The sequence below is a fragment of the Kryptolebias marmoratus genome, linkage group LG20 (genome assembly GCF_001649575.2).
Source record: "Kryptolebias marmoratus isolate JLee-2015 linkage group LG20, ASM164957v2, whole genome shotgun sequence".
Taxonomy (NCBI): domain Eukaryota; kingdom Metazoa; phylum Chordata; class Actinopteri; order Cyprinodontiformes; family Rivulidae; genus Kryptolebias; species Kryptolebias marmoratus.
Window position 1 is genome coordinate 5296913 of NC_051449.1, and position 26280 is coordinate 5323192.

Sequence of the window (26280 nt, forward strand, 5' to 3'; positions counted from 1 at the left end):
ATAAGGGCACAAATGCACACTTTTCACTGCAACTTTATTAAATAGGCTCACAATAGATTATAGATAAGAGCTATACATTAATTTAGAAAGATCACATAAAGCCGGAGAAGCATTAAGAAAAACGTGAGACGTTTACAGTTTATCCGTATAATTGGATTTTTAACAACGTATACTAATTGGGCAAAACCAGTCATTAAATTTTTTTGATGTTTTTAAACAAAGCAGCAAACTTGGAATCAAAGCAAAAAAGCTTGAAGCGGTTGCTAAAATATAACCTCTCCGACAACATGGTATCAGAGCGAATTTATACAAAAGCTGGTTAGCTGTTACTTGCTCAGTCAGTTATTTTCGAACCAAAGTTTTCGAATGTCCAACGGCAACTGAATGCATCACAGAGTTGCTCTGAGCAGCTCTATCTAATGAGGAGGCGCCTGAAGCGTCACGTGACAAAACCGACTCGTAAACTAGGATTGAGTTGAGAGAGTTGCAAAGTCGTTACTTCGCTATGTACAGTTAGTTAACGCAACGACGATTCTGCTTCTTCTTGGAGTTGTTTTTTGCCTAACGGAAATGCTTGTGGATGTTTATTTCTTCTGATAAGAAAAACATTAGTTGGCTACATTAGCAGTTATGACATTAGACTGCCAAGCAGGTAAGTTTAAAATCGTTTTTTTTAACTGTGCAAGCAAAGCAGTTTTTTTTATTCGAGTCGGGATGTTTTTTTTATCGGGAGAATCAGCATCATTTGTCGTTTTTAACAGGCAGATAAAATAAAATTCAAAGATTTCTTTTGAGGTTATAGTTTCTCTGAATTGACCTTTTCTCGGTTTTGGTGAAAAATTAAAGACTTGTGTTCAAACATAACATGTTCAGCTGCGACTTGGTCAGCTATATTCAGCTTTATGAACATAATATTGTTAGCTATGCTAGCTTAATGAACGTAATTGAACGTCAGATATAACCAGGTGAAAGCAAATTAAAAACTATTATGATACTATAGACTTAATTTAAGGAAAGGAGAACTTTTAAAAATGGCAAAAACAACCAAAACTGACTACAAGGCGAATACTAGGCTAAACAGTAAGGCAACACACCCATAAAAAGATTAGAGAACTGCTTTGCTGTACAGATTATTAACCGTATTTTAAACTAGTAGTTAGATGGGTTGACGTGTTTACAGGGTAATATTTAACTAACCCTTAAACACATGCTTTTAGTCACCTAAATCCTTTTCACCCATTGTGATGCTCTTGTCTTTTAGCCGTCCAGGGACCAGGGCAGCGTGGTGAGTTCAGGGGCTAGCTGGTGAGTTCAGGGGCTAGCTGGCCGACTGTAGCACCTGTAAACGGTGGCTGCTGCTCCAGCTGCTGGGATGCTACGGAAGAGCAGCAGCAGCAGTAGTGGAGGTGGAAGTGGGATGAAGCACATCCAACAGCTGCCAGGGCACCACTCCAAACCCCACCCAGAATCTCTGTCACCCGGATCTGCCAAGACCTGGGCTACCATGGGCCGAGCCACCAAGAACCCCAACCCTCTGAGCAGCGTGTGGCTGTCATCCCGCTTGATGGGGGCCCCCGGTGTGGACCCAGACTATGTCATGCAGCTAGTGAATGATGTGCGGTGGTTTGCCGATGTGCTGATCAGCCTCAAGGCTGCTTTCCAGCAGAAAGGTGAGTTTAGACAGAGCTGGGATGTGAAAGTTTTTGCGCAAGAGGTCAAAGAACCACAAAATGGCAGACAAAGAAAGCAGATGTAACTTCAACTGCATTCTGGATACACATTTTGAAAAGATGTTATAATGTTTTGTTTGGTTAATTGCCCCAAAGACACATGAATACAATTATGCTGTCATATCGTCAGCTTTTCAGAAAGGGTTTCTGTGAACATATCTTTAATTGCTGGCAGTATAGAAGACTGGTGGTATCCCTGCTTTGCATTAATACTTTCTTTTTTTTTTTAAAGACACAAACATAATGCTGTAAATTGTTTTTATTTGGGAATATATGCGTACACTATCATGACACTTGTGAAGTGTCAGGTGTATGTTGTGATAACTGCTTCACTATTAACACTTGGGTTTCTGTTCGCATTTTAACATTAACTACAGTCACCCACACACTAACACGTTCAGACAGGAATATGAGAGGAGTAGAAACGAGATCAGAGACAGGTAGCTCACTTTCTTTCTCTTTTCCCCTCGCTTGTGATGGTTTGGCTTTTGTTTGCAGACTCATATAAACATTCCACCCCCACACATAAGAACAGCACTGCACAGAGGTATAAATACTTCCTGTGGGTGGCTGCGTGTCAGGGTATGACTTCAAGAAATTATTATTATTTTTTCATTATGAGTCAATCTCTGCATTTGTTATTCTTTAAGTCGGGTGAAAAAATAACTTCCTCGATCCTCGGAGCGACGTTGTGAGTTCGCTCGCGCTGTTTGCTCAGTACTTTGAGACGCAAACATGCTCGATGCGTTTGATTGTAAAAGACAAACGCAACAATAAAGAAAAAAAAATAAGCAATGTAATAAGGTTTTGTCTCGCGACCTAATTTGGCTTTTTATGTGCCACTACAGTTAAAGAGGTTTAGTTATAAACACACACACACACAGCCTACTACTGTATGTCTGGCAGTGGGAGGGAGTTGTTTATCCATTCCTGTGGCTGGAGGAGTGAGGCCTCCGTGAGAGAGCCTTGGCTTGTGTCATGCTGAGTGTTACTCTCAGCCATCACAGAAACATTTGGGGCATTTGCCTACACATTAACAATGACCCCCAGTTCAGCAGGTGGGATGAAATCATACCGTTTGACCCCATTATGTCTTTGAGATTAGTCGTTCATTTGATTTTGTTGTTTTCCTTCCGAGTCACGAGCAAAACGCTGCTGCCAAAGTGTGGTCTACTTTCACCACTTTGATTCAAACTAAACAACTAGTAGGATTATTAATTACAGGGTCACACAGACCAGCGACAATGATGGAAACAACCATTTTATTCAAATATAATACTGGCAATCTAAATGAACATTTGATTTAAAGACAGACAAATCAAAGTTTTAATCATTCTTAAGCTAAGTTCACATTCTGCACTTGAAATTCCAAAACCCACCCATACAATAATAATTATACGCTTTGAGTACAGTTAGTAATGCGTATGGCGTTCGTTTCCCATTCATGACAAGTTACTGGCATTTGTCATCTTCTCCTGAAGACAGACATTCATTATCACCTTTTACCATTTTTTTTTTTTTTACCAGGGTTGTTGGGTTTGTCTAATCTTCCCACTCAAGCACTGAGATGGTGACTCATCACAGAACTCTGAGAAATATGTGAACAACCTGAATGTTTATGTAACTGTCGCTTTGCTTAATCCATAATAAACATGTTTTTAGTATACACCGTCTGAAGACCTTATGATGAGAAGGTCCTAATCCGAACGTGTCTTGAGATGTCAACACCATGTCCATCTTCACGTGCGTGTGGACATGTTTTCACTCCAAACGGGTTGGGAGACATGTGGTTTTAGTCTGAAGGGTCAGAAAGGTTTTCAGTCTGGACAAAGTCTGTTTTAAGCTTGTCGTTTTGGCACAAAAACATCAAATTAAGGACAGAAGTGGTGATTTAGATTGTGCTTTTTGTAATATCAGTGGAACATGTTCTTTTGGATTTGAAATGCTAATTTTTGTGATTTGATTTCAGTAGGTTGCAACAGAATGTTTGACTATATAAAATATATTCAGCAGAAAACTCTATGTTTGATGCCGGAACGTCTGTTCTGTTGTCAAAGAAAGCTTCTTGAATTAAACCAGCATGATTATGAGGGTTATGAAATGATTAATGGAGAATTCCTTCAGTTTTACATTCCAGCGTGGCTTTTGTTCTGTAATTACTAACATAACCTGTGTTTTTTAGCTTGAAAAGATCAACAGCGTTAAAGCAGCCGAGGTTTATGAAAGCTGAAGGAGCAAGGCAGTAGAGGTTACTGGAGCAAATGTTAGCTTCTCTGTTATTATTTTCATACCTGAAAAGGTTCTGCACAGAGGTGCTGTGTGAAACTAATAAAGTGTTTTGAAATCCTGCAGGATTTGATTTCAGATTTTAGTCAGCGTGGCTCATGTTGCTCTCCGTTCTATGAAAACTTTTCAGTTTAGCTTGGAAGATGCTGCTGTTTTCTTTCTGAGCTCCTGCTAGTTTTTTAGTTTGGCTGATGGAAAACTCCAGCGAAACTTTATCTATGGCTTTAAGCTTAGGTTAACTAGACTTAAAATCGCAGATTCACACCTAAGATTTGATAGGGATTTTAACTTATGAATGTGCCTCTAGTCACTACAGCCCTGTTTGCACCAAACCAGAAGCGAAACCGGAACGTTTTTGTTGCGATTTGGCCGTTCGTGCACACGGCGACAGCGATTGGATTCTCCGACATCGAAACTTTTTGAACCCAGGACTCAGACTGGAAGGTGTTGGATACACCCGACATCGGTGTGAAAGTGCACATGCGCACTACGGACGGCTGCAATCAACATTTTCTCTGCGCTTATACGAGTAGATGAATGGCAGCTAGCAGAGCGCTGTTGGTGCCACTCACCCTCTTCAACGTGTAGCAGAAACCAAACCTCACTATCTGACTCATTTCATGCTCGAGAGACTGAAGTGTCTGCATTCGTGCATGTGTTGTAGGAAGCAGATGTGCGCAGTGCCAGCTAGTGACCTGGCATGGAAACTTTTCCTTAATCAGCATTGGAAAATCTCTAATGTTTCCAGGAAATTGTTTACGTGTAAACAGGGCCTACAAGTAGCATCTCCTAAAAGGTTAATTCATGTGTTTACCATCAGGAAACAAATAAGAACAAGATATCAGGACTTATTTGCAGTTATGTATCATATGTATCTTTCCATGTGGAAATATTTCAGTTATTTTTAACTTTAGACCACTGAAAGAATTTTTATTTCCTCAAATGTTTACGTTGCAAGCATTTAATCAAACAAGAGTGGTAATTGCTCAGCGCTGCAGGGACAATATTAGCAAGAGATGTGCTGCGAAAGTGTCAGGAGATTATGTTCATTCACAAGTTTTCATTTGAGACTTCATTCATTTGTGTGATGGTTTTAATCGGCATGAAAGAGTCCTCCACACAGAGCTGTACTGCGGTCCCCCTTCCCATCCCCCTTTTCTCCTGCATACTCAGAATTCCTTCTGAACAAATGTTCACTTGTGGCTATAGTGCCTTCAATAGGCTAATGGTAGGAATGAGGCTCATTCAGTATTAAACTCTTAAAAAATAAATCTGATTTATTTTTCTGCTCCAATCAGAACTTCAGGAGACGGAATGTCGTCAGGGCTGTCTCTCAGATTGTGAAAAAGACATAAAAACGTTCCCTATTTTTAAGCCTTACAGAGAAACACCTGCAGGGCTTGAAACGGATCAAAGTTGCCTGTATTTTGTGTTGCTTAAAACCGTTGCTGGAAGAGTCTTGAGAAAGTGAAACTGTTGCTCCAAGTTCAAATGTTAAGCAGCAAGTCTCGTGACCGACTCACATCTTTGTTTTGCCTTTACTTTTATCCCCTGGAGGATGTAATGACTGCAGATCTAATCCCCAAACTACATTATTTTTTCCTAAAATATGTTGAAATTTTCCAAGTAGGGAAGTGGTTTGCCTTTCTGTGAGCCCCAAGAAATTTTAGGAATGTGTTTTGAGAAATGCCCAGTATCAGTTCAGGACAGTCTATTGACCACTTCAGCTCAGTGGGGCATGATTTTAAGATCTGTTTTTACAAAACAGGTTTAAATTTCTAATAGTTGGAAAGATAGTGCTAGCTAAGTTTTTTTTTTTTTTTTTTTTTTTTTACATCTAGTGTGTCTCACCGCTTCTGACAGTTTTACCTGAGGGTAGATCTCCGAGCATAGTTGCAAGTCACGAGGTTAAGAGCTGAAACTTGTACGCTGCGCTCCTTTTGCACTTTGCTTGGCCGCAGATAAACGACAAGAAAAGGTTCTTGACGTGGTTCCTTGTGTAAGAAGAGGCATTAAGTGTCTGAATGAGGAAGAACATGTTCAGCTGACTCACGAGTCCTTGTTCCGCTATGAAAACTTGGTCTTTTTTTCAACTGTTCGTATCACCGTAACACTCTGATAAGATTTGGCTGAGCTCCAGCTGTTTCGTGTTACTGGTTTATAACTGTATTTTTGTCCCACATGTGGCATAAGATGAAAATATTCAGAAGGTTTTAGAGTCTTTTTAACAGTAGTTTTTGACAGACTTGCATTTTCTTCCTACTGAAAAATAAATAAATACTGCAATTATATAAAAACTGGAAAAAAAAGGAATTAACAAGGCTGAGTCTAATAAGCTTATTTGTGTAAATGCTGGTTGGTATTTATATTCTGGTAATCAGTCACTGAATTAGGCCAGTTTTGAACATTTTAACCAGTTTAAAGCCTAGTTTACTGATAATGAAGTTACCACTCATGTGAAAAATATACATCAACTCTCCCTCTTCTACATAATTGCCCCGTTCCATCTGAAGAGTCCACATTTGGTCAGTATATTAAATGGAAAGAAAAGCTGAAATCTAGTTCAGAATAGTTTAATAGTCCTCTGCTCTTAGGAGAAAGAACGGAGATGTTTGTTTGGCTGTAGCTCTCCTTGTGAGGCTGAAGGATGTTTCTCTGCGAGCTTGTGGTCGGGGTGTGCTTCCTGGGGTGGGATCTATGGTTATGGGCTCTGGATGTTTGTGCAGGACATTGGTCACGCCGAGTGGACGGTTGGCCATTAGCTTCTGCTCCCCGAGCTTGTCACTGCTTGTGATCTGGTAAAGCTGCTGTAATTTATTGAAGGAGCCGTGGCTTATTGAGTTTTCTATCGAAGCAATTTATTTTTAAAATTTTCTGTCCTATTATGCTCGTCTTGTTTTCTTTTAATAAACTACCTTGCCCAGTTTCTCTTTGCCAGCGGCTCTCATTTACATGCAGCACGAGGGTTCGTTCATTAAAAAATGTTAAGGTTTATTTTCAAAACTATGTACTTCCAACTTTTTGAGATGAGGTCATTCATCTTTACGCATGTCTTGGCACTAAGCTTTTGTTGTACATTCTTTAATTCCAGCATTTGAAGTGCTGTGTTGTTTTTTTAAATATAATTTTGGGTGGTTAGTTTGATTAAACAAATCTCACTTATCAAATAATTTCTTTAACAAAGCAATCTGGGAAGTTCTCACTTTTTGCAATGTCTTTGCGCTCTACAGATTGAATTCTCTCACTTTTGTTGCAAACTTGCAATTCCCTCATTAGGCAACCAAAAGTGTCTGATTTTGTCGTAGAAACTGTGCAGTTTCTATGAGTGGATGATCCCTTTATGTCTTCGTTCAAGGATCTGTTCTTATCACCTGCCTAAAACTCCCTAAAAGTCGTAATAAAGTGTCAAAGACGTGGCCTGCCTTTGAAGCCCCGGACCTCACAGAGAGAGAGCTCATTTATAGCCAGAGAGCTGGTAGCTGTTAAGAGCCTGCTGTTTACTGTCTGTGCGATGCTGGGGTGCACTCTGTCTCCAAACAAGGTATGGGATAGATGTCGAAGCACCTGGCATTGCCGTGTTTGTTTGGGTAGAGGGGGAAATCAGCGTTGGGAGATAGAACCCTGACCAAACAGTTCGGTTGCCTATCAGGTTGCAGGCAGCCCCGAAATTCAAGCAGAATCTGTTTTCGTTGATGTTTTTCAACCTTCTTTTCTGTGACTGAAAAGATTTACAGATAATCAAAATTTAGTTCATTTAATTTATCCATGAAAAAGGTCAGAAAGTGGCCGTTTTACATCTTGAGGGAACATTTGTGGTGATGGCTTGAGTTACAACAGAAAGTAGTGCATCACTAGCCTGGAATGTGAAACACTGATAAGCACCTAAAAAAAAGGAGAAGAAGAAGAAATTATCTGCTGGTTCAGGTATTGATGTGTCACCCTTCCTCCCTGTGGAAAAGAAGAGGAGGAGGAGCAGAATCGCTGCCTCCTCGGTCTTTCAGTAAAGCCCCGCGGCTGTTTCCCAAGCAGCACTGTGCCACTAGAGCTGCCGAGGCTTGTTTCATGTTCAGCGGATCGCGTGTCCAGACGGGCCAGTTGATTGCCTGTTGTTATCAGAGGCTGTAACCTCTGTCAGGCCACCTGAAGATCTGGATTAGATTAGTCTTTCTCTGCACCAAGCTCCAAATGTGTCCGAAACAATGGAACCGCCACGCAAAGCAACATCGATGGCAAATGTTTGAAACTGTGTATTGTATAAATAAGACGCTCCATTTAAACCATCTAAAAATGATGCAACAAACACTGTAAAATTATGAGTTTGCAATAATGTGTGAGGGTTTGTAACAAATAGAGCATACAGATAGGCAGCAGGAGAGGTGAGTGTTCTGGATGAACTGTTTTGATAAGTTTCTGTTTAACGTTACGCCTTTTTGTTTTCCAGAAACTTGTTCACATGTGGAATCATTATGAACAGCAAGCGTTTAGATTTAGTCAGTTTTTAACCTCCTGTATAAGTTAAGATATTTAGTATTTGGGGCCAAAAGCTATCTGGGGCTTATTGATTTGAGGATGGTCTATTTCTCTCCAATTTACAGTTTTTTAAATGTCAAAGGATAAAAATGTTTTTAGGGATAAAGGACTTTTTTGGTTCATAATTTTACCAATTTAACAGGTTTAAAGTAAGAAGTACTACATTTAAGCAGGTGTTTTTAAATGTAGACACTCAGTAGAGCAAGCAAGTTAAATGCTTTCCTGTTATTACCTGGGTGTTTCCATTCAGTGTTTTTAAGGGCTACAACAAGCACGCAACTGTCCTTTTGTCCAGTAACAACCACTGCATCCCAGGGGACGAGCCTCCAGGCAGTGATAACACAAGAGGGGATCTTAACACTTGGTTCCTGCAGCCTGCGGTGGACCACAGCGTTTGATAGGCATGACTCTCTCACATTATTAAGCTTGTTTGTTAATTTTGGATTTTAGTCATACAAAGCAGGACTGAGCAGCCCACTCAATTTGCCCTCTTTTTATTTAATACTTAACATTAATACTTAACATATATCGACTTTTGCAGTTTTACATACATATTTGTTCACAAACTCCAACGTGTTCCCAGACTTAACTTTGATACCAATATTTGTTTTACTCATACCCGGTAGCTGGCTTCTTCTGTCATATTATAGTAATGTAAAAAAAACTGCTACCCTAACCATGTTTTGATTTAATTTGTGATAGAAATCCTGTAGACCTGCTTTTTTCGTGTTGTGAATTTAAGAGTTTTAACACAAACTTTATTTATAAAACCTTATTCCCATTTTTATCTTTTCAATAGAATCTTTTTATTCTTTATTTTTATCCTAATCTTTACTTTCACAAATTAATGAATAAATTGTTGACACATGTGAGAGGTAAACCATGTTCACATTTGTCTTTAAAATGATCACTTTATACACTCTTTCTATTGTTGTCCTTCTTAAAACTTTTGCCATAGTTTGATAACTAAATTCGTCAACTCTTGGTGCAGATTGTCACTCCAATAGATGCTGTAAATAATGTGGACATGATCTTTGTTTGCTAAAGGTTGTTGTTGTTCTGTTTATAGGTGAAATTGCTGGTTGCTGTTTATTTGTTTGTGAACTCTGCTCAGTGCTGCAGTGTTAACTGTAAGATGGTGACAGTAAACAAAAGATGTATAAAAGAAAAAGCGCCTGGATCAGGTCATTGGTCTTTGTTGCCATAACATCACAGCCATTGTGATTTGCTCACAGTGTGCACCTTTGAAGAGCAGATTGGTCTAATTAAATTCTTTTCACGAGAAAAGGAAATGGGTGATTCAGAACGGCGTTTCTGCTGTGATTCCATGAGTCTTCGGTGTGCATTTAATTAGGGCTGGCTCTTATATGCTAATAACCAATTCGCACGTATCTTTGATTAAAGCCATGGAGCACATCACTAAACTCCTGTTGACCATTACGGAGAAGGGGTGGGGGGGGATTAAAAAGGGGAGGTCTGCTGCAGATCCATTGTCTGTGTCAGACTTCAAAGCACATGCTGAGGTGTTATGGACCTCTCAGCTGGGGGTGAGTGGGAAGTTGAGCCGTCCTGCTGTAACTGTGGGGTGGAAACTGGGAATATGCATTATCAGGCTAGATTAAAAAATCTGTCTGTTAGCAAAATATCTCATGAAGCGGTGGAGGGATTTTAATGAACTCTTCGAAAGCAACGATTGGATGAATATGTAATTATATTTTCAAGTCGCCCCAATTTAAGATGGCCACCACAACTAATTGACCTTTGCAAACACAAAAAAATGGCTATAACTCAGTGAATTTGACCAATTTTGAGCTAATATGTTACTTGATAGTAGCTGAGCGTGCTTTATGTGAGATATCTGTTTAAAACTTTAGCGTGCAAGGTGAAACGCATTCCTCCGAGGAACGCTAAGCCTTTAATTTCTACATAATGTTGAAGAGATAGCCTTGTTTTTACCTCAGTGTTTGTCTTATTGGAGATATGGTGTCACAACTTGGCACGGTGCAGATTTCAGTTGTAGAATTATGTCTATGATTTGTTCTACCAGTTTTAATAAGTAGATATGTAAGAATAGGGAAGGAGGAAAGGTAACACACACACACACACACACACGGAAGCTTTCGTTTTAACTCTCTGCAACTCTTTGTAGCGCTCCCATAAATTCAGCCTGTCATCTCGCCTTGCCGCATGCTTGGCTTGCTTTGATGAAGAACAGATGACTTTTCTGCCCCCGCTTATTCCAAAAGAAGGCATAACCTCACCTTTTGTCCGATGCCAACTTCTACCGTAGAGCCACGACTGAATCAGAGCTAGAATCCTCCCATTCCGATATTCTTTAATTGTTTACAAGTGATTATAATATCAAAATGTGTGTTTGTTCTCTGAGGGGCTGTTTACTGCTTTTTTAAAAACCCTTTTGAAAAGACTAGTTGAATTTAAATGGTAAATAACCATGCAGACATTAACTATAGCAACTGAAAGACCATTTTTATTTAGGTTATTTTTCTGCTAAGTGCTGCTTCTGGTTCAGCAGAGAAGAGATGCCATTCATAGCAGAGGGACTGACAGAATGTGATATGGTTGAAAAAGTAAAGAGAGAAGGACTAATCTAGAAACATTTTGTACATTCCTTTCCTCTCTGTCGTCTTGTGTAACCTCACTGGCGTTGAAGAAATCTTGCAAATCTACTTTATGTGCTACTCTTACTGTCTGCCGACTGCTAGGAGAAACATATGATTATATAATTGTTGCCATGTGTGTCGCGGCAGTCATTTTTATTTCTAAACGCTCATTTAAAAGTGAGCGTTTGAGTGCTTGGACTTTTTTTTTTTTTTTTGTATTTTGCTTGCTGTATGATTAAATAACTTTGAAGCAGTCATCCTGTAATAAAGCTGTGCTTATTAAAGGCACATTTCAACCTTTAGTATTAAAAATTTTGTTTTTTTTTAAAGGCTGACCGACGTAGCGCCACCTGTTTATGAGACACACCACCTAAGTTGAACGTGCTGTCACTCTCTGCCTGGAGGAAGCAAAAAAAAAAAAACAACCAAAAAACATGTTGCATCACAGCAGTTGCATGCAGCTGAGCTTGTCGCTGTCTATCAACTGCAGCCGTCTTATTCTTTTACCTCTGTGCTGCAGGCAGTAGCACAGATAAAACACAACAGAATGTATCATTTGCCCTAGAAAAGAATTTGCAAATTGGCGAACGATGACGTCAGCATTTTCAAATGACAAAATATTTGTGAAATGATACATGTTGCAATGACAAAACATTGTGAACTCTGCTGCATGGTGGTTAGGTATAGAATCGATTGAGCAATTCTTAAACGGTTTGTCCAAGCTTATGTTGATGTTTTTTCTTTTTTTAATCAGAAAACACGGAAGGGCTTCAGGAGGTGGTGAAGGACCGCTTAGCTGAGTTAATTCGTGTCCTCAAGACTGTAATAAGCAAACACCAGACCCTCAACTCTGTGGACATCCTTGGAGCAGCTGGCATGGTCATCGCTAAAGTCAAAGGTGAGTAATTACTCAGCAGCATGCATGAGTGCTCACAGATGTACTGCTGAACCCAGCCAGCACTCAGCTAATACATATATCTAGTATCTTGGCATGAAATCTCATTGTTGTATCCGTAGATCAAGATAACAGTGTGCGTCAGTCTTTTAGTTCCATGAAGGATTCACCCTGAGGGAATATTTCCCCACTCCACGCTTTTTTGGAAATTTCTTTCTGAAACATGACGTTATGAGAAGTTTCCTAAAGCAGCAGATAAACACAAATCTGTGAGGAATCTCAGCTCATAAAGTCATCAGGTAGAAATGTGACCCATCACAGAGGAATCCTTGCACACAAGAACAACAGAGGCTTCGTGCCTATAATTTTCATTCCATGTTTTCAACATCTCCTTTTCAGTCAAGCTCACCCACTTCATTATTTTGTTTTTCTTTTCTCTTTTGTTGCAAGGTTTATGGCCAACTGATCAGCTATCTTTGAGCAATGACATACTCCCTAAGAATGCGTGTTTGTCTGCTCTCTGTAGTGTTTAGTGGTGCGTTCACAGTGTTCAGATTGCAAACAAATATATCCAGATTAGTCAAAGGAACTATGGGCACCTAAGTTATCTGATATAAAAACGATTCAGGGCCACTTCTAAACAGTTTCCCTTAATTTACTTTTATTTCGACACTATTTAAAATAAGTAATTTGTTAGGTTAGATATTTAAGTTCCACTGGCATCAGATCCCTGTTGAGTTACCTTGGTTTAACCCTTTGCAATCATTTCAAAGAAGAAATAGCACTCAATAAAAGTCTTTTTCTGTATTTTTATGATTGCATTGTTCTTTAATAGAATTAAATATTATCACAATTTTCTCCATGTAAGCATGTACCTCCCTTACATTAATGGCTTGCTGTTACTAGCTGTCATCTTTTTAAAAAGTCTGTAAAGAAAACAGCTATTTTTTTATGTTTCATTAAGGGGTTTGACTCTCCACCAGGGGGTGTCTTATGCCTGACTCTCCCTAATGGCCCGCGGGTAACATAATACTAACTCAGACAGGGGGGTTAAAGGAGGAGAATGTGAAAGAAGGATGAACCGGTGAGACTTCACAGATGAAGACTCAAAGGTCTGGATGATAACAGGCCATGTGTGTCGTCTTCTTGCCTGGGTTACACTTTGAAGCTTGACACCTGGAGCATTTGTACAGCTGCCAAAATGCTACCTCTTCTCTGAACACTTGGTTGTCCGACTTGTTTGAGATGGTACATTATCCCCTCAAACCATTTCCTATTGTTTTTTTTTCTTAAGTTTGTTTTTTACAGTGTATGCAAATTCTCAGAAATGTGAAAAAATCCGGGGAAAAAAAGCTTAATTCTAGATGGAAGCAGCTATTGTTGCTTTCTTTTCTCTTTTCTCAAACAAAGCAGTTTTCTATGTCACACTCAGACCAAATCTTTCATTTATAACCACAAGGCATGACAGTAACAATGTTAACTTCCTCAACTTATTGAAATTATTTTACGTTATAATCCCATTTTGCTTGGTGAATACACTTAAAACTGACAATGTACTTCTTTACGTGTGTATTTTTTAGCCTATTGTATATTTAACAGATTCATTTAAATATATTGTTCACTGATGATTGATAGAGTTTTCTGCATTAAAATTGTTTTAAGTGTGCAGTATGGATACAGCTTTAGCCTACTGATTAGGCAATTACTAAAATGTTCTTACATGCCAAAAAGGCTATAATCAGACAAAATGTCATTTTTCACAAACTAGTCGTCCTACTTCCAGCTCAGTTATGGGAAAACAATAGGCTGTATACTTAAATGATGCAGTTTCCAAATTTCAGCCGTGACAAGGGGGCCGAGCTATGCAATCATTGTTAGACACCCACAGGATGTCCTGAGGAAGAAGTCAGTACTGAGTTGTACGCTAGCATTCAGAGATAGGGAGGTGCACGACAGGGAGGCTTGCACCGCACCTCCTTTCTCTTGGTGTCCTCAAGAGTCTCCCTGGAATGTGCTGCCTTCCTAACCCAGTATACCATGACCTCTCTGAGTTTATTCATTGTTTGGGGATTTATAATTTCACATCCACCACTGACATGGATTAAGTGGAACCTCATCAAGAGAAAATGGAAAAGCAAAAGCTAGAAAGCACCTTGGAACCTGGAACTGTTTAGGTGCCAGCTATTCCCATTGCAGCAGGTTTCTGGTCCTGTTTGTTAGCTAGACGTGCCAGGTGGAGGAGACCAAAGGTAAGAGCTGTCATGCTAGTCTGTAGTCTTACATGTGACAGAATTCAAGCTGTGTGAGTGTTTCCTGTTGCGGAGCAGACAGGAAGTACTCAGCTTGGTCGGATTTCTCTGACTGCGTTTTTGGTTCCTCTGATTGCTTTCTGCAAATGTTTCTGCAAAGAAAACCCCGTGCACCCGTTCACGAAGAATGTCAAGCTTTGATGGCTTTTTTTTTTTTTAAATTGCTGGACGCTCTACTGCCAAAAGCTGCTCAAAGCAAAAAATTGCCCTCTGTGTTCATGATCAGCATGGATGATGGGCCTGAGGATTATATCGCTTTTAAACAAAGGAGGAGGAAAAGTGTGGGATTGTTTCTGAATAGCCCTTGAATCCCCCCACTTCTTTGAAGATCTTTGAAGCTTTTTCATGAGGACATTTTGAGTGGGTAGGACATTACACAAAATTACCTTTGGCATCTTTTGCTCTGTTTTTTTTTAAGCTTTCTTCCTATTTTTGTAAACTGCCCAAAGTGTGCAACTGCTGAAGGGTTTTGACTTTTTGGATGCCATCCAGAAACAGCTTAAAGCCCGTAGAATTGATGACCAAATCCTTTGAAAACAAACTAGTCTAGCTTAAACCTGATGATTTAAATTTTACAATTAAATCAAACTGCTCACTTTCTTTAACTATTTAAGTTATTTGGTTACATGCAGCCTAATTGTTGAAGCATTAAGTGCACAAAAGCTGATTTGTAATCCCATTTTTTCTTTTGGCTGAAGTTCTAGCGTGTTTTATCACTGTTCACAGGCATTAACTTCAAGGAAGTGAACCCAGAAAACAAACAAGCTGTATTCGGCGAGATACATACATCCATTGACATTTTGGCGTTCACGTTCGGCAATGTGTGAGTATAGTGCTTGTTCTTCTTTTCCACACCACCGTTTTATTTACTTTTTTCGTGCTACAGCCAGAAAGTGTTGGGCTGATTTTAGACCAGAAGACAGGAGCTTGTTGGTCTTGTTCAACCTGTCATTACCTCACGCCAATCTGCATTTAAATACTACTTCAGAGTCACTAGAATAGATTGCCCCTTTGACCATTCAACCTGTTCCTTAAACTCTTTTAGTCACATATATTATATATATAAATGTATACATGTATATATTTGGACCCCACAGAGTTTCTGACTTCCTTATGGGAGATGTGGACGGCAGCTCAGGGTTGGGGAACCCCCAGACCAGGAGAAGCAGGGTGAGACACTATCTTTCTTTTCCTTTTGCTTTCAGGCGACATATGTTATTCTAGTCCTTCTTCTGAAACGTTGCAGCTCTCTAAAAGGGGCACTAATAGCAGCAATTTTACCCCGCCTTTATTTAAAAAACCCTCAAAGACTTTTTCTGTACTTAATTGGGGTGTTGAAAACCCAGCTGCTACTGATGTGTGACTTTGATTGTATGTGTGATTTTTCTTCCTTCCTTTTAATCTAGAATGTCTTTTTCACAGTCCTTTGACAACCTCTCTGTGGATCCTGAAGGCTATGTTCCAGAGAGGAGGAATCTTGTGGGTAAGTTGACTTCACAGTCAGTCATTTGTGTCTGAGCTACATGTGTGTAAAAGAAGCTTCATTCTGAAATATGATAGCTATAAATGGGTTTGTTATGAAGCCCAGGGCAGCCCTACATGTCAGTTTGAGAGTTAGCTGAGAGATTTAGGCTTTTCAGCTCTTTCATCCTTGAGGTAGACCTGCCTTTAACCTCTTCTTGGTTTTCCTTTCGTACTAGTTGCTCGTTTCTCTTTTTGTGTCTTACAGTAATTCTGTGGGATGGGGAAATGCGTGGGGTTTGTGTTAAATCACGTGATGTGGGTGGGACACATAAAAGGAATAAAAACTTGTTGAATGTTCTGCACTTACGTAGGACCTTTTCTAACCAGTACAAAGCATTTTACAACACAATCTGTGCCCTCGTTTATCCATCACAGCATACAGCACTCTGTACAAAGCTATTCTCCTATCAGTGCTTTAAATTCCATTCATACACCAATTTGGTTCACATCGGAGGCAGTGAGGGATCCAGTGTCAACGTGTGACTGCTGTCAGGAATCAAACCTCCAACTCTCTCATTAGAGGACAACCGCTCTAACCACTGATCCACAGCCGCTCAATGAACGCTTTAGGACAGTGCATTCACACCTCCTATCTGATATCCATCTCCTCTGCTGACGTCACAGGTTCAGAGGTGCCACTGTCAAGAGAGGAAGAGGTTGACTTGACCCTGTTGAAGAATGACAGCGGGGTAGAGTCTGCTCTACTTTATGCAAAGGCCTGGTCCAAGTATATCAAAGACCTTCTGGGATGGATGGAGAAACGAGTGGCTCTGGGTGAGATATTCATGGCAGTGCATTCTGCTGCAGAAGATCTGTTTTGAAATCTCCAATTCTTTTCAGCAAAATTGCCAGGATTTTATGGCTAAATGTAGCTGTCTGTAATAAGAAGCAAATATGTCAATAATCAGATACTAATGCCTTCCTTCTGTATTCTTTTACTAGCAAGCATATTTTTAGCTAAATCTATTTATTGTTAGGTCAATTTATAGTGATGATTTCAGTGCACTTGACATTTTCTGTAACATATATACAGTAAATTTATTAAACGGTAAAACGCCTAAAAGAGTGCCCATAATACTCATGAATGTCAGATCTGTTTTTTTGGAGGCATGAGGTGATTAAATGATTCGTTGATCACAAATATAAATAGTTCCTTGTTCTTTTTTACATTTTTTTGTCTTTCAGACATTGAGAACTCTAAAAGCTATTCCAAAATGGCTGAGTCTGCAAAGACCCTGGCCAGTCAACAGGTAACAAAAAGACTTTACTCACTGGTTTCTAACTCCTACTGGTTTCTTAACCCTTATACGTAAGAGAAGAATATCAAAAATGTATGAATTTATTCATGTTTGTTCAAGGACTACATGCCATTCAGTGACATCTACATTTCCACCTTCAAGAAGGATATAGAATACAACCAGCTCCTTTATCAAACTGCAGTGGCTCTTCAGACCAATAAATTCATACAGGTAAAAGGGACAAAAAAGCTAAACTGTAACCGCATCAAAATACTGTTTGCATTTAGCTCATTTTTAATTTAGTAAAAATCAAATATCTATGAGTACCAGCTTATCTAAACACAGACACTGTTTATTTTGTCATGTAGTGCTGCTGAGATTTCACTTTGTTCAAACAAGAGGCTTTTTATTTAAAAAAAATCTAACTTGATTGTTGATTTTTGTTGATTTTTCGTTTATTTTCAGCCTCTTCTGGCTCGCAAGAATGAACTGGACAAGCTGAGGAAAGACCTCAAAGAGCAGTGGCAGAGGGAGCAAAAGAAAATGGTTTGTAGGCATTTCTGAGCAGATAATTGTTGTATACTTACTTTTAATTTTAATTCAAACAGCACAACTATCAGTAATTTCTTCCCCTTTGCAATCAGCAGTGTTGGTCACCAGCTATGTCATTGTATAATTTGTAACAAAACACTATACAAACTCAAAATAATGCCATACAGTCTTGCAAAAACACTAACAAACTTTATGTAGATGAATTATGTATATTCTAGAATAATCTAGTTTTAATTAGTATTAAAGAATGCAAGTTTTTCCACTCTTTGGTAACCATTCTTATAATGTTTCATTATACAAACTTTAGTGTATCATTTCACTTGCTAGGATGACCATTCAAAAAGGCATCTCTGACTGTTTCCATGGTAACGTTGCATATATTGTGACATTTAATTGTGCTGTCTATATGGCTGATCCGATCCGTGTGGTGTTGGCAGCAAGAGGCTGACACAACCCTGCGCAAAGCACGAGCACTGAACACGCAGAGGAGGGAGGAGTACCAGAAAGCCCACTCTTCGAAAAGCCGTTCCCAGGAGGAGCAGCCTAACGCTGGCAACAAACAGCTGGAGAAGAAGAGGAAACTTCAGGAGGAGGCTCTGCAGAAGGTGGGCAGGAGAACAGAAATAAAGAAAACAAACAAAACAGGTTAAACCATCTCATTACTGTTCGGTGTGAGCCATTTCCACATCCATAACCTGTTTTATATAAAATGTGTCGGACAGGTTGAGGAGGCCCAGGACCAGTACCAGAACTGTCTGGCTGATGCTGGGGTCAGAAAAATGGATCTGGCCAACGCTAAGAGAACAATCCTCTCACAGATCCGAGAGATGGTCTTCCAGTGCGACCTCACATTAAAAGCTGTAAGAGGCAATAGTTCATACATTCATACATTCATACTACACATAAAAGAATATTAAACACTTTAACACTTGTTGCATTGGTCTTCTTTCTATTGCTAAAACAGCTGATCTGTCAGAGCAAAGATAAGAGATCTTTAAGCTGTTTAGTACACAGCAGCAGTCCGTAAAGCCTTTGTGTCCTGTGGATTGCAGGACTGGGGGGGCCTCTGTAAAGAGAGGCCACAGAAGCTCAAACACAGACATTTGAGGATACCTGAAGCCTTAGCCTTGTTCTGCAGTAATGTTTAGTGGAGGGATATGCATTAAACAAACGGAGTAGAAGAGAAAATTCAAGGAGTTCTTAAAGTAACATCTACAATAAAGCCTGAACACAAGGTTTCCTGGCAGAACTCTGCTCATTTCATCAGTTCGTAGTGTAATAATGAGACTGATCTGCGTAGATGATGGAAACAAAATTGTAGTTTTGGAAGCACGTTTATGTACAATACAAGACTGCTCTCAAAGATATTTAAATAGAATAAAGTTAAACAGCACTAAATGTGTTTTTTTGTTTTGTTTTGTATGATTTATGTGGTTAAGCTGTATTAATTGTTTGTTTTTTTATCTCTCAATGCTCTCCATAATCATAATATTTGAAGATACTCTTACACATATAGTCAATACTTTGATTTTTTTTCTTGGGACTAAAATATGTACACATATTCCATGTTGGATTTTTTCCCCATATATATATATATATATATATATATATATATATATATATATATACTCTTTATATTCCCACAGTCCATTTAGGCCCCATTTGGCTTTTCTTTATTTTGTTTACTCACTCATTCTCTCTTCTTCTTTAGGTGACAGTAAACTGGTTTCAGATGCAGCAAGCCCAATCTGTGGCCCTCCCTGCCCACTTCCAGGCCCTGAGTGAGAGTGCCAAGTTGTATGAACCAGGAGGATGCTACGCCGAGTTTGTCCAGAACCTGCCCAAGAATCTGCCCAAAGAGCACCTTCAGTCAGACTCTGTTTCTGACATTTCCAGGTGAGAAGGACTTCAGGAGCACCTTCCCGTTTTGGAAACACCTCACTGCTTTAAGAATGACTTTCATTTCGCAAAACACAAAAACAACATCTTCAAAATGATCACAGAGCAAGTTGTTGCACTTCTGCAAATTTAATTAGTTTGACTTTCACTTTGAAGGAAGCTTGGCTGACACATATACTTGTACTTCTTTTGTGGTTTTTATTCTTTTTTTTTTTGTAGTTTAAGGTAATTCTGGATCAAATCCCAGTTGTAGAGGATAGTATTCCAGTGTCTTCAGGGCTGTCCCTCCCATGTTAATGTGGCATAGTTCTACTTTCAGCAAAGGTAACAATGAGTCAAAGTGGGAGGAGGAGAGTTAGACCCTAGCAGAGACGGAGCTTGTGTTGAATTTCATGCCCTTCCTCAGGAAATATCTGTGTCGCAAGCTGAAAGCAGCCGAGATGATTACGAGCGTGAGAGTTTGACTCTTGCGTGCAGCTGCCCCTAGCATTCTAGTAAAAGCTACGAATCAGCTTCCCACACGTATTTGCTCATTTTCTCAAAGCAAAGAATCAATATTTTTATATCTCTAAAGTAGAAAGTCAGTGGGAAGGTTAATGATGTTGTGCTAACCCTGCTAGATACAGTTAAGAGCAAATTACAGAACATTCTTGTGGTCGCTGGAACGTGACTGATCGGCGGCGTGCGTTTCCATTATTGTAAAAGAGCTTTTTTTATGAGATTTGTCATAATCTGCTGACTGGGCTTCTTTCTGTTTTTGTTCCTTTTTTACAGTTTTGGTCTGGGTAACTACACCGATGCATCCTAGTCTTAAAAACAACATTTGCTTTTAAAAATAATTAAAAGTTGTTGGGTTTTTTTGGCACAATTCTAGAGTAAAAGCTTTTGAAGGTTGTCAGTCAGCAGAAAGCATATGCATTATCGTATTACAAATTAAAGAATGGCACCAAATAAAAAAAAAAAAATTCAAATTTCCCACAGCCTTGTTGAAAAGAGGTAAAATATGAAGGTCATATTACAGTAAAATGTTCCTGCCATTAGTTGTAACATAACTACTTGAACTATAGAACAAGTTGCCAAATCAGAATCTTCACTAGAAACTGAAAATGAAAAAAATGAAGTTTCTGGTGTTACTTTCATTCAATATTTCTGTCTGAACAGATATTCAATGTGTGACATAATCATGCTGACCTATAGGACGATAAAGAGCTTTTTGCCACTAAATTTATTCCACAGAGTCTTAAGCTCCAACTTTGTTTCCTCCAGGTTTGCATTCAGCAAAAGGTCACAGGGCAGCACTCATTCCTCTCATGGCAACCTGTCGCAGGAATCTGTCACCTCCTGTGACGTTCTAAGCGGAGACGATATGGACCGGCCAGCACGGATCAGTAAAAGCAATAGCAGCACAGACATACAAGGTTTGTATTCCAGCATTCATTTGCGGTTTCAGTATGTATTTTAGAAAGCCACTGTTGCCGGAGAATTGACTGGTCATAATACGTGAGTTGGACCTGCTTGCAAACACGCCTGATTCTTCTACAGCCGCTGAGGGACTTACTGTGTTTTCTGAGTCATGGAAATGTTTCAGGGAGCGAAGCAGTTGAGGTTGAGGCATAAGTCTAACTAACGTTCATCTGATCTCCTAGTTTCCGAAAATAGCTCAGATAGAATGTGACGAAAACAGCAGCTGTTGTTTAGCTCCCTGTACGTGTCTTTGTGTGTGATTGGTGGTCCGCATGTATTTGTGCAGCGCTGAGGAGCCAGGCCCCGCTGAGAGCCTGGGCCTCCGGCAGCCAGGGCAGCCAGGGCAGCCAGGGCAGCCAGGGTGGGATGTGCAGCGACTCAGAGAGCGCCGGAGGCAGCAGTGAGTCCAGGTCCATGGACTCCCCCACAGCCAGTCCAGGTACAAAGATTTTAGACAAAAATCGTTTTTCTACATCTATTTAATGCATTTGGATCTAAAATAATGAATGCGTGAGCTGAGGAAAAGAAACATTTTGAAGATGAGAGCAATAATCATATCAGTAAAACACTGAGCAAGATGATAAACAATAACATGAGTTTAATACTCCAGATGACTCATGTTGCTTTTTTTATAACCTTTTTATGGTAACATTCTGACTATATTGGAGATGAGTGCGCCTATCTCAACTCTTTACTTCCCTTTTTGTTCTAACTGATGCTACGCTCATATAAAACAGCATATATATATATATATATATATATATATATATATTGTAAATCTTGATATCATTTTATATAATTTTTCCAGGTGACTTTAAGCGCCGGCTGCCCAGGACTCCTTCCACTGGTACCATGTCTTCAGCCGATGATCTGGATGAGAGGGAGCCGTTTACCCCCTTAGACAACGGTAAGACATGTCAGTGTGTGTGTGTGTGTGTGTTTTACTGCAGAGGCAGATTCCTGTTCATGCTGTCTGCTAATTATAGTCCCGTGTCTGTAGAGAAGTTCAGGCAGGGAAGGAGACGTGGTGTGAGAGTATTGCGCGATGCTTGAGCACAGAACATATATTTATGGTATTAGTGTAAACCTCGCTGTATCAGCAGCACGGATTAGGGTGTTGTTAATTATGAGGCGCAGTTTCAGCCTAATTTTCCTGTATCTGTGTTGATCTCAATGTCAGAGTGTTTATTGTCACATTTGTTTCCCACAAACTAGAACAGCCACTTTATTTAAACTTTATGAGTTATGTTAAATTTAACTTTGATTTTTAATTGCGCTGTGAATTTATGTTTTAGTAACATAAAAATAAAGGAATCTACTTAAAGTAACCAGTCGTATAGTTGGGTGACACAAGGAAAGCCTAGCATCTTTTTTGATACTAAAAGTGTGAACTGATGACACTCTTCTTAATAAAATGAAGATATTTTAGATTAGCCACCTTTCTTATAAGCTCCTGTGATTTCCAGGTCTGGCAGAGTTGGTGATGGAAACGGCGAGTTCTCCTGGTCCGTTCCGAAATGCTCAAATGTCAAAAGCAGCTCAAACCCATAAGTTAAGAAAACTGCGAGCTCCTTCTAAGTGCAGAGAGTGTGACAGCCTGGTCGTTTTCCACGGGGCTGAATGTGAAGAGGTACAGTGCACACAGCCACGCTCTCACTGAGAAAAACAGACTGAAATGATAGTTCTGATTTCTGCACAAGGTGGTAGAATTACACAAAGACTTTACATTTTTATAACTGATCTTTCGCTGTTTCCTTTCTTTCGTCAGTGCTCCTTGGCCTGCCACAAAAAGTGTCTGGAGACACTTGCTATCCAATGCGGTCACAAAAAGCTGCAAGGCCGACTGCAGCTGTTTGGTATTGACTTTGCTCAAGCAGCAAAAAACAGCTCAGATGGGATCCCTTTTATAATCAAGAAGTGCACATCTGAAATTGAGAGTCGGGCCCTCAACATCAAGGTACGTCAAGGTTCTTTTTAGGATGCATTTTGTGCAGCTGAATGTCCTCATTGTTTTGCAGTAATTTTATATTTTATTTGAGTTAATTATCAAGACTGTTCTGTTGCCGTTTATTTAAAGTGTTTTACTCCTGCAGGGGATTTATCGTGTGAATGGCGCCAAATCACGTGTTGAAAAGCTCTGTCAGGCATTTGAAAATGGGAAGGACTTGGTTGAACTGTCTGAACTCTCACCCCATGACATCAGCAATGTTCTCAAACTCTACCTGAGACAGGTGTTTCCTCAGTTCTTACTACTTCACTTACTGTTATTTTGAAGTATGTTTGGATGTTGTTTCTTTGAACCATTTTGTAATTGACTTTAGTTTACATTTAGCTGAATCTGCTTTGATTGTGTTATTTTAAATAATAAGCAACTTTCTTCAACATTTTACTGCTAGGAGCATAAAACACAATGCTGTTTGATTTCCAACAGTTACCAGAGCCGTTGTTCCTGTATCGATTCTACAACAACTTCATCGGCTTGGCCAAAGAGTGCCAGAGGGTGATAGTAGAGCAGGCCGATAAATGTCAGAGCAACCAGATTAAAGACAAATTCAGTCCGAGCACCCAGATGAACACAGTCGTTTTCAAGATCAGAGACCTTCTCCGCCAGCTGCCCGTAGCGAACTACAGGACTCTTCGGCACCTTCTGGCACATCTGAACAGGTACGGGATGTTAGTTGAAACCCTGACGTTTGTGGTTTGCTCTCTACACAAAGACTCAGAAATGCAAACTTCCTCATAACACTCAAAGGGAAACAGAGACTTCCCTAAAACACTGGAGGAACTAGTAGAGCATGGCAGCATTTTTTATAGCTTCCTTTAAACTGGTTTTCAAGTCAGACTTTGACCCCAACATTTAACAAAGAACAGCTTCATAAGTGCAGAAGGTGTCGTGTGTTACTGATCAAATTTGCAAAATTTGAGACCAAAACGGTTTCATTGACTTACACTAAAGAGGTGCAGTTGCTAAAAGCCTTTTACCCAGGCTGAATAACTGTAAACGAGTATTTCACAAACCTTTTGTTGCCTTTTACCGCCTCAGAGTTACTGAACACGCCGAGGAGAACAAGATGACGGCGAGTAACCTGGGCATTATCTTCGGCCCGACGCTGGTGAAGCCGCGGCAGATAGACGCAGACGTGTCCCTGTCCTCCCTGGTGGATTACCCCTTCCAGGCGCTGATGGTGGAGCTGCTGGTGCGAAACTTCCACACCATCTTTGACGACTCTCCCCTGGCCGGTTCTGAAATCGCCCCCTGCGGCCAAGCGTCCCCCAGACTGACCCCCCAGGAGAAAGTGCGGCGACTAAGCAGGCACTCCGCGTCTCTGACGGACATTAAAGAGGTGAGGGAGGGGGATTAAATGTTCTGTTTGAAATATATTGATCAAAAACTAATTTTTGTCTGTTTATATGTTGAATGCTTGAGGTTCTTTTTCTTTCAGTGTTCTCGCTTTTGAGTTGCATGTTGCTGAAGTGAAAATTGATAAAAGTTGAGATTGTAATCGTCGCTAACTTTGTCTCATCAGAGTTCCAAAGTGTACAAAAGATACTCATCTATAATCCCGTCATCACACATTCTGGATGAGGTGCAGGAAGTCCAGGCCGGGAGAGACAAAACTCAGATCTCTGCCTCGGAGAAACTCAACGGAGTGCAGGCTTCAGGTGGGGCGGAAGTTCAAAGGTCAGCCTCGAACACCGCCGCAGCACCCAAGGTCCAGCTGCGCAACCAGCGCATTCGACAGATGTCCCGACCGATCAGCATGCCGCTGGATCGCCTGCTCACCCCAGCTCAGATCAGCGAGAGGAACAACCGAAACGCAGCCGACAGCGTTGACGGAACCTGTCCTCAGCGGGACACGGAAACCATACAGGAGATGCCAGAGCCCGAGAAGTCTCGCCACAGTGGCTCGTCCAGAGTAAGCACCTACTACATTACTCCTTTTATTGACACGCAGACAATGCAGAGGAGGACGTGGGACAAGAAATACAAGCACTATCAAGTGACACCCAGGACTGCTATGATAGTCGCCAATCTGCCACCTCCCGGCTCTGGACTGCAGCCTGTAAAGGCGACCGTGCCGGCCACTGTCACCCCAACTACAACCCCTGCCCCTGTTGTCTCCACCACGAACAGCGTGAGCACCGTGTTCTCCAGCAACGTCAACACGGTGTCCGTCAAGCCCGTCAGGACTTTTATGAGGGAAAAGGACACCGAAGGTTCGGTCGGTGAGTCTAACAGCTCACCAAAGTTTTCGCTAACACTCAGGGCACCGCGGACTCTTCAGCCCCCTCCCGGAACTTTCTACAAACCTCCGGTTTCTAACAACAGCAAAGCTTGGACACTTCCCACCTGGACTACCACTACAGTCTCCCCCACGTCGCTGTCTCCCACCGACACTGCCCTGTCGGTACCCTCCTCCCCCGCCCTCACAAGCCCCGCACAGGCACGCCACCAGGCGCAGGACTCCACAGACAGTGCTATCGACCCCGGCGTCTCGACCTCCCCGACCACTTCGCCCCCTCAGTCTCCGCCCCTGAGCAGCCCCGACGACCTCAGCCCCACTGAGCCGAAACCCAAACTGCGACCTCAGCATCTGGAAGAGCGCGAACAGAGAGAAGCTCATTTCGTCTGACGCCAAAAAAACATAAAATAAATCTGTAAATATGAATTCATCTTTACAAACATGTTTACCAGCGAAGAATGACAGAAAATGCAGACATATGAAAACAAACCACGAAAGTGTTCTAAGTTCTAATATATTCTGTTAAAGTCACAAAGCCAACAGGAGTTGGTCAATGCATTTTAAAAAGAGCAAATAATCTGTTACATAAGTGCTGTTTTTTTATATGATAGGATATTTGCCAACAAAATGGATTTCTGTTAGCAAACGTAAGCCTTGTTCAGTGTTTGATTTGTTACATGATGCACTTGCAAGTTGAATTCTGTCCCCTTTAATTTTAAACATTTTAATTTGTAAAGATCAAGGTTGAAGTATCTTTAATTGCAGTGTTCCTTATTATGAATACATTTAAAAAAAAATTGAAATATGTCCACTGAAGCCGGTCGTTCCTCAGTATGTAAGGCTGAAAGTATCTTTGTATCTTTTTATGTATTCATTCGTTCATATTCACTGTTGGGCTCATCTCATAGTTGTGAATTTACAGAAGAGAAATGACATGCAACAGTCCTTTGCTACAAATTAAAATATATATATATATATTTTAAATTTA

At 40.3% G+C, this 26280-nt stretch overlaps 1 protein-coding gene across 2 annotated transcripts; it reads left to right on the forward strand.

Annotated features, from left to right (window-relative positions):
• Positions 1–477: 477 nt before the first annotated feature.
• LOC108232950 (rho GTPase-activating protein 29-like) lies at positions 478–26280 on the forward strand. Of its 2 annotated transcripts, XM_017411105.3 has the most exons (22): positions 478–652; positions 1262–1670; positions 11922–12065; positions 15098–15194; positions 15469–15541; positions 15794–15854; positions 16520–16669; positions 17081–17145; positions 17254–17364; positions 17599–17679; positions 18123–18290; positions 18408–18545; positions 19397–19581; positions 20851–21002; positions 21335–21487; positions 21857–21955; positions 22515–22678; positions 22817–23005; positions 23142–23279; positions 23480–23712; positions 24092–24392; positions 24576–26280. In XM_017411105.3, exons 2-22 carry the CDS (start codon positions 1373–1375, stop codon positions 25680–25682), a joined length of 4107 nt encoding a protein of 1368 aa, XP_017266594.1. In that variant the 5' UTR covers positions 478–652; positions 1262–1372; the 3' UTR covers positions 25683–26280. The 2 variants fall into 2 exon arrangements, with proteins under 2 accessions (XP_017266594.1, XP_017266595.1); XM_017411106.3 differs by lacking the exons at positions 478–652; positions 1262–1670; positions 11922–12065 and adding an exon at positions 12113–14311.

Coding starts and splice junctions, on each gene's coding strand:
- LOC108232950 (XM_017411105.3), top strand. CDS start 1,373: ATGCTACGGAAGAGCAGCAGCAGCAGTAGTGGAGGTGGAAGTGGGATG. Junction 18,546..19,396: donor GCGACCTCACATTAAAAGCT/GTAAGAGGCAAT, acceptor CTTCTTCTTTAG/GTGACAGTAAACTGGTTTCA. Junction 24,393..24,575: donor CTCTGACGGACATTAAAGAG/GTGAGGGAGGGG, acceptor TTGTCTCATCAG/AGTTCCAAAGTGTACAAAAG.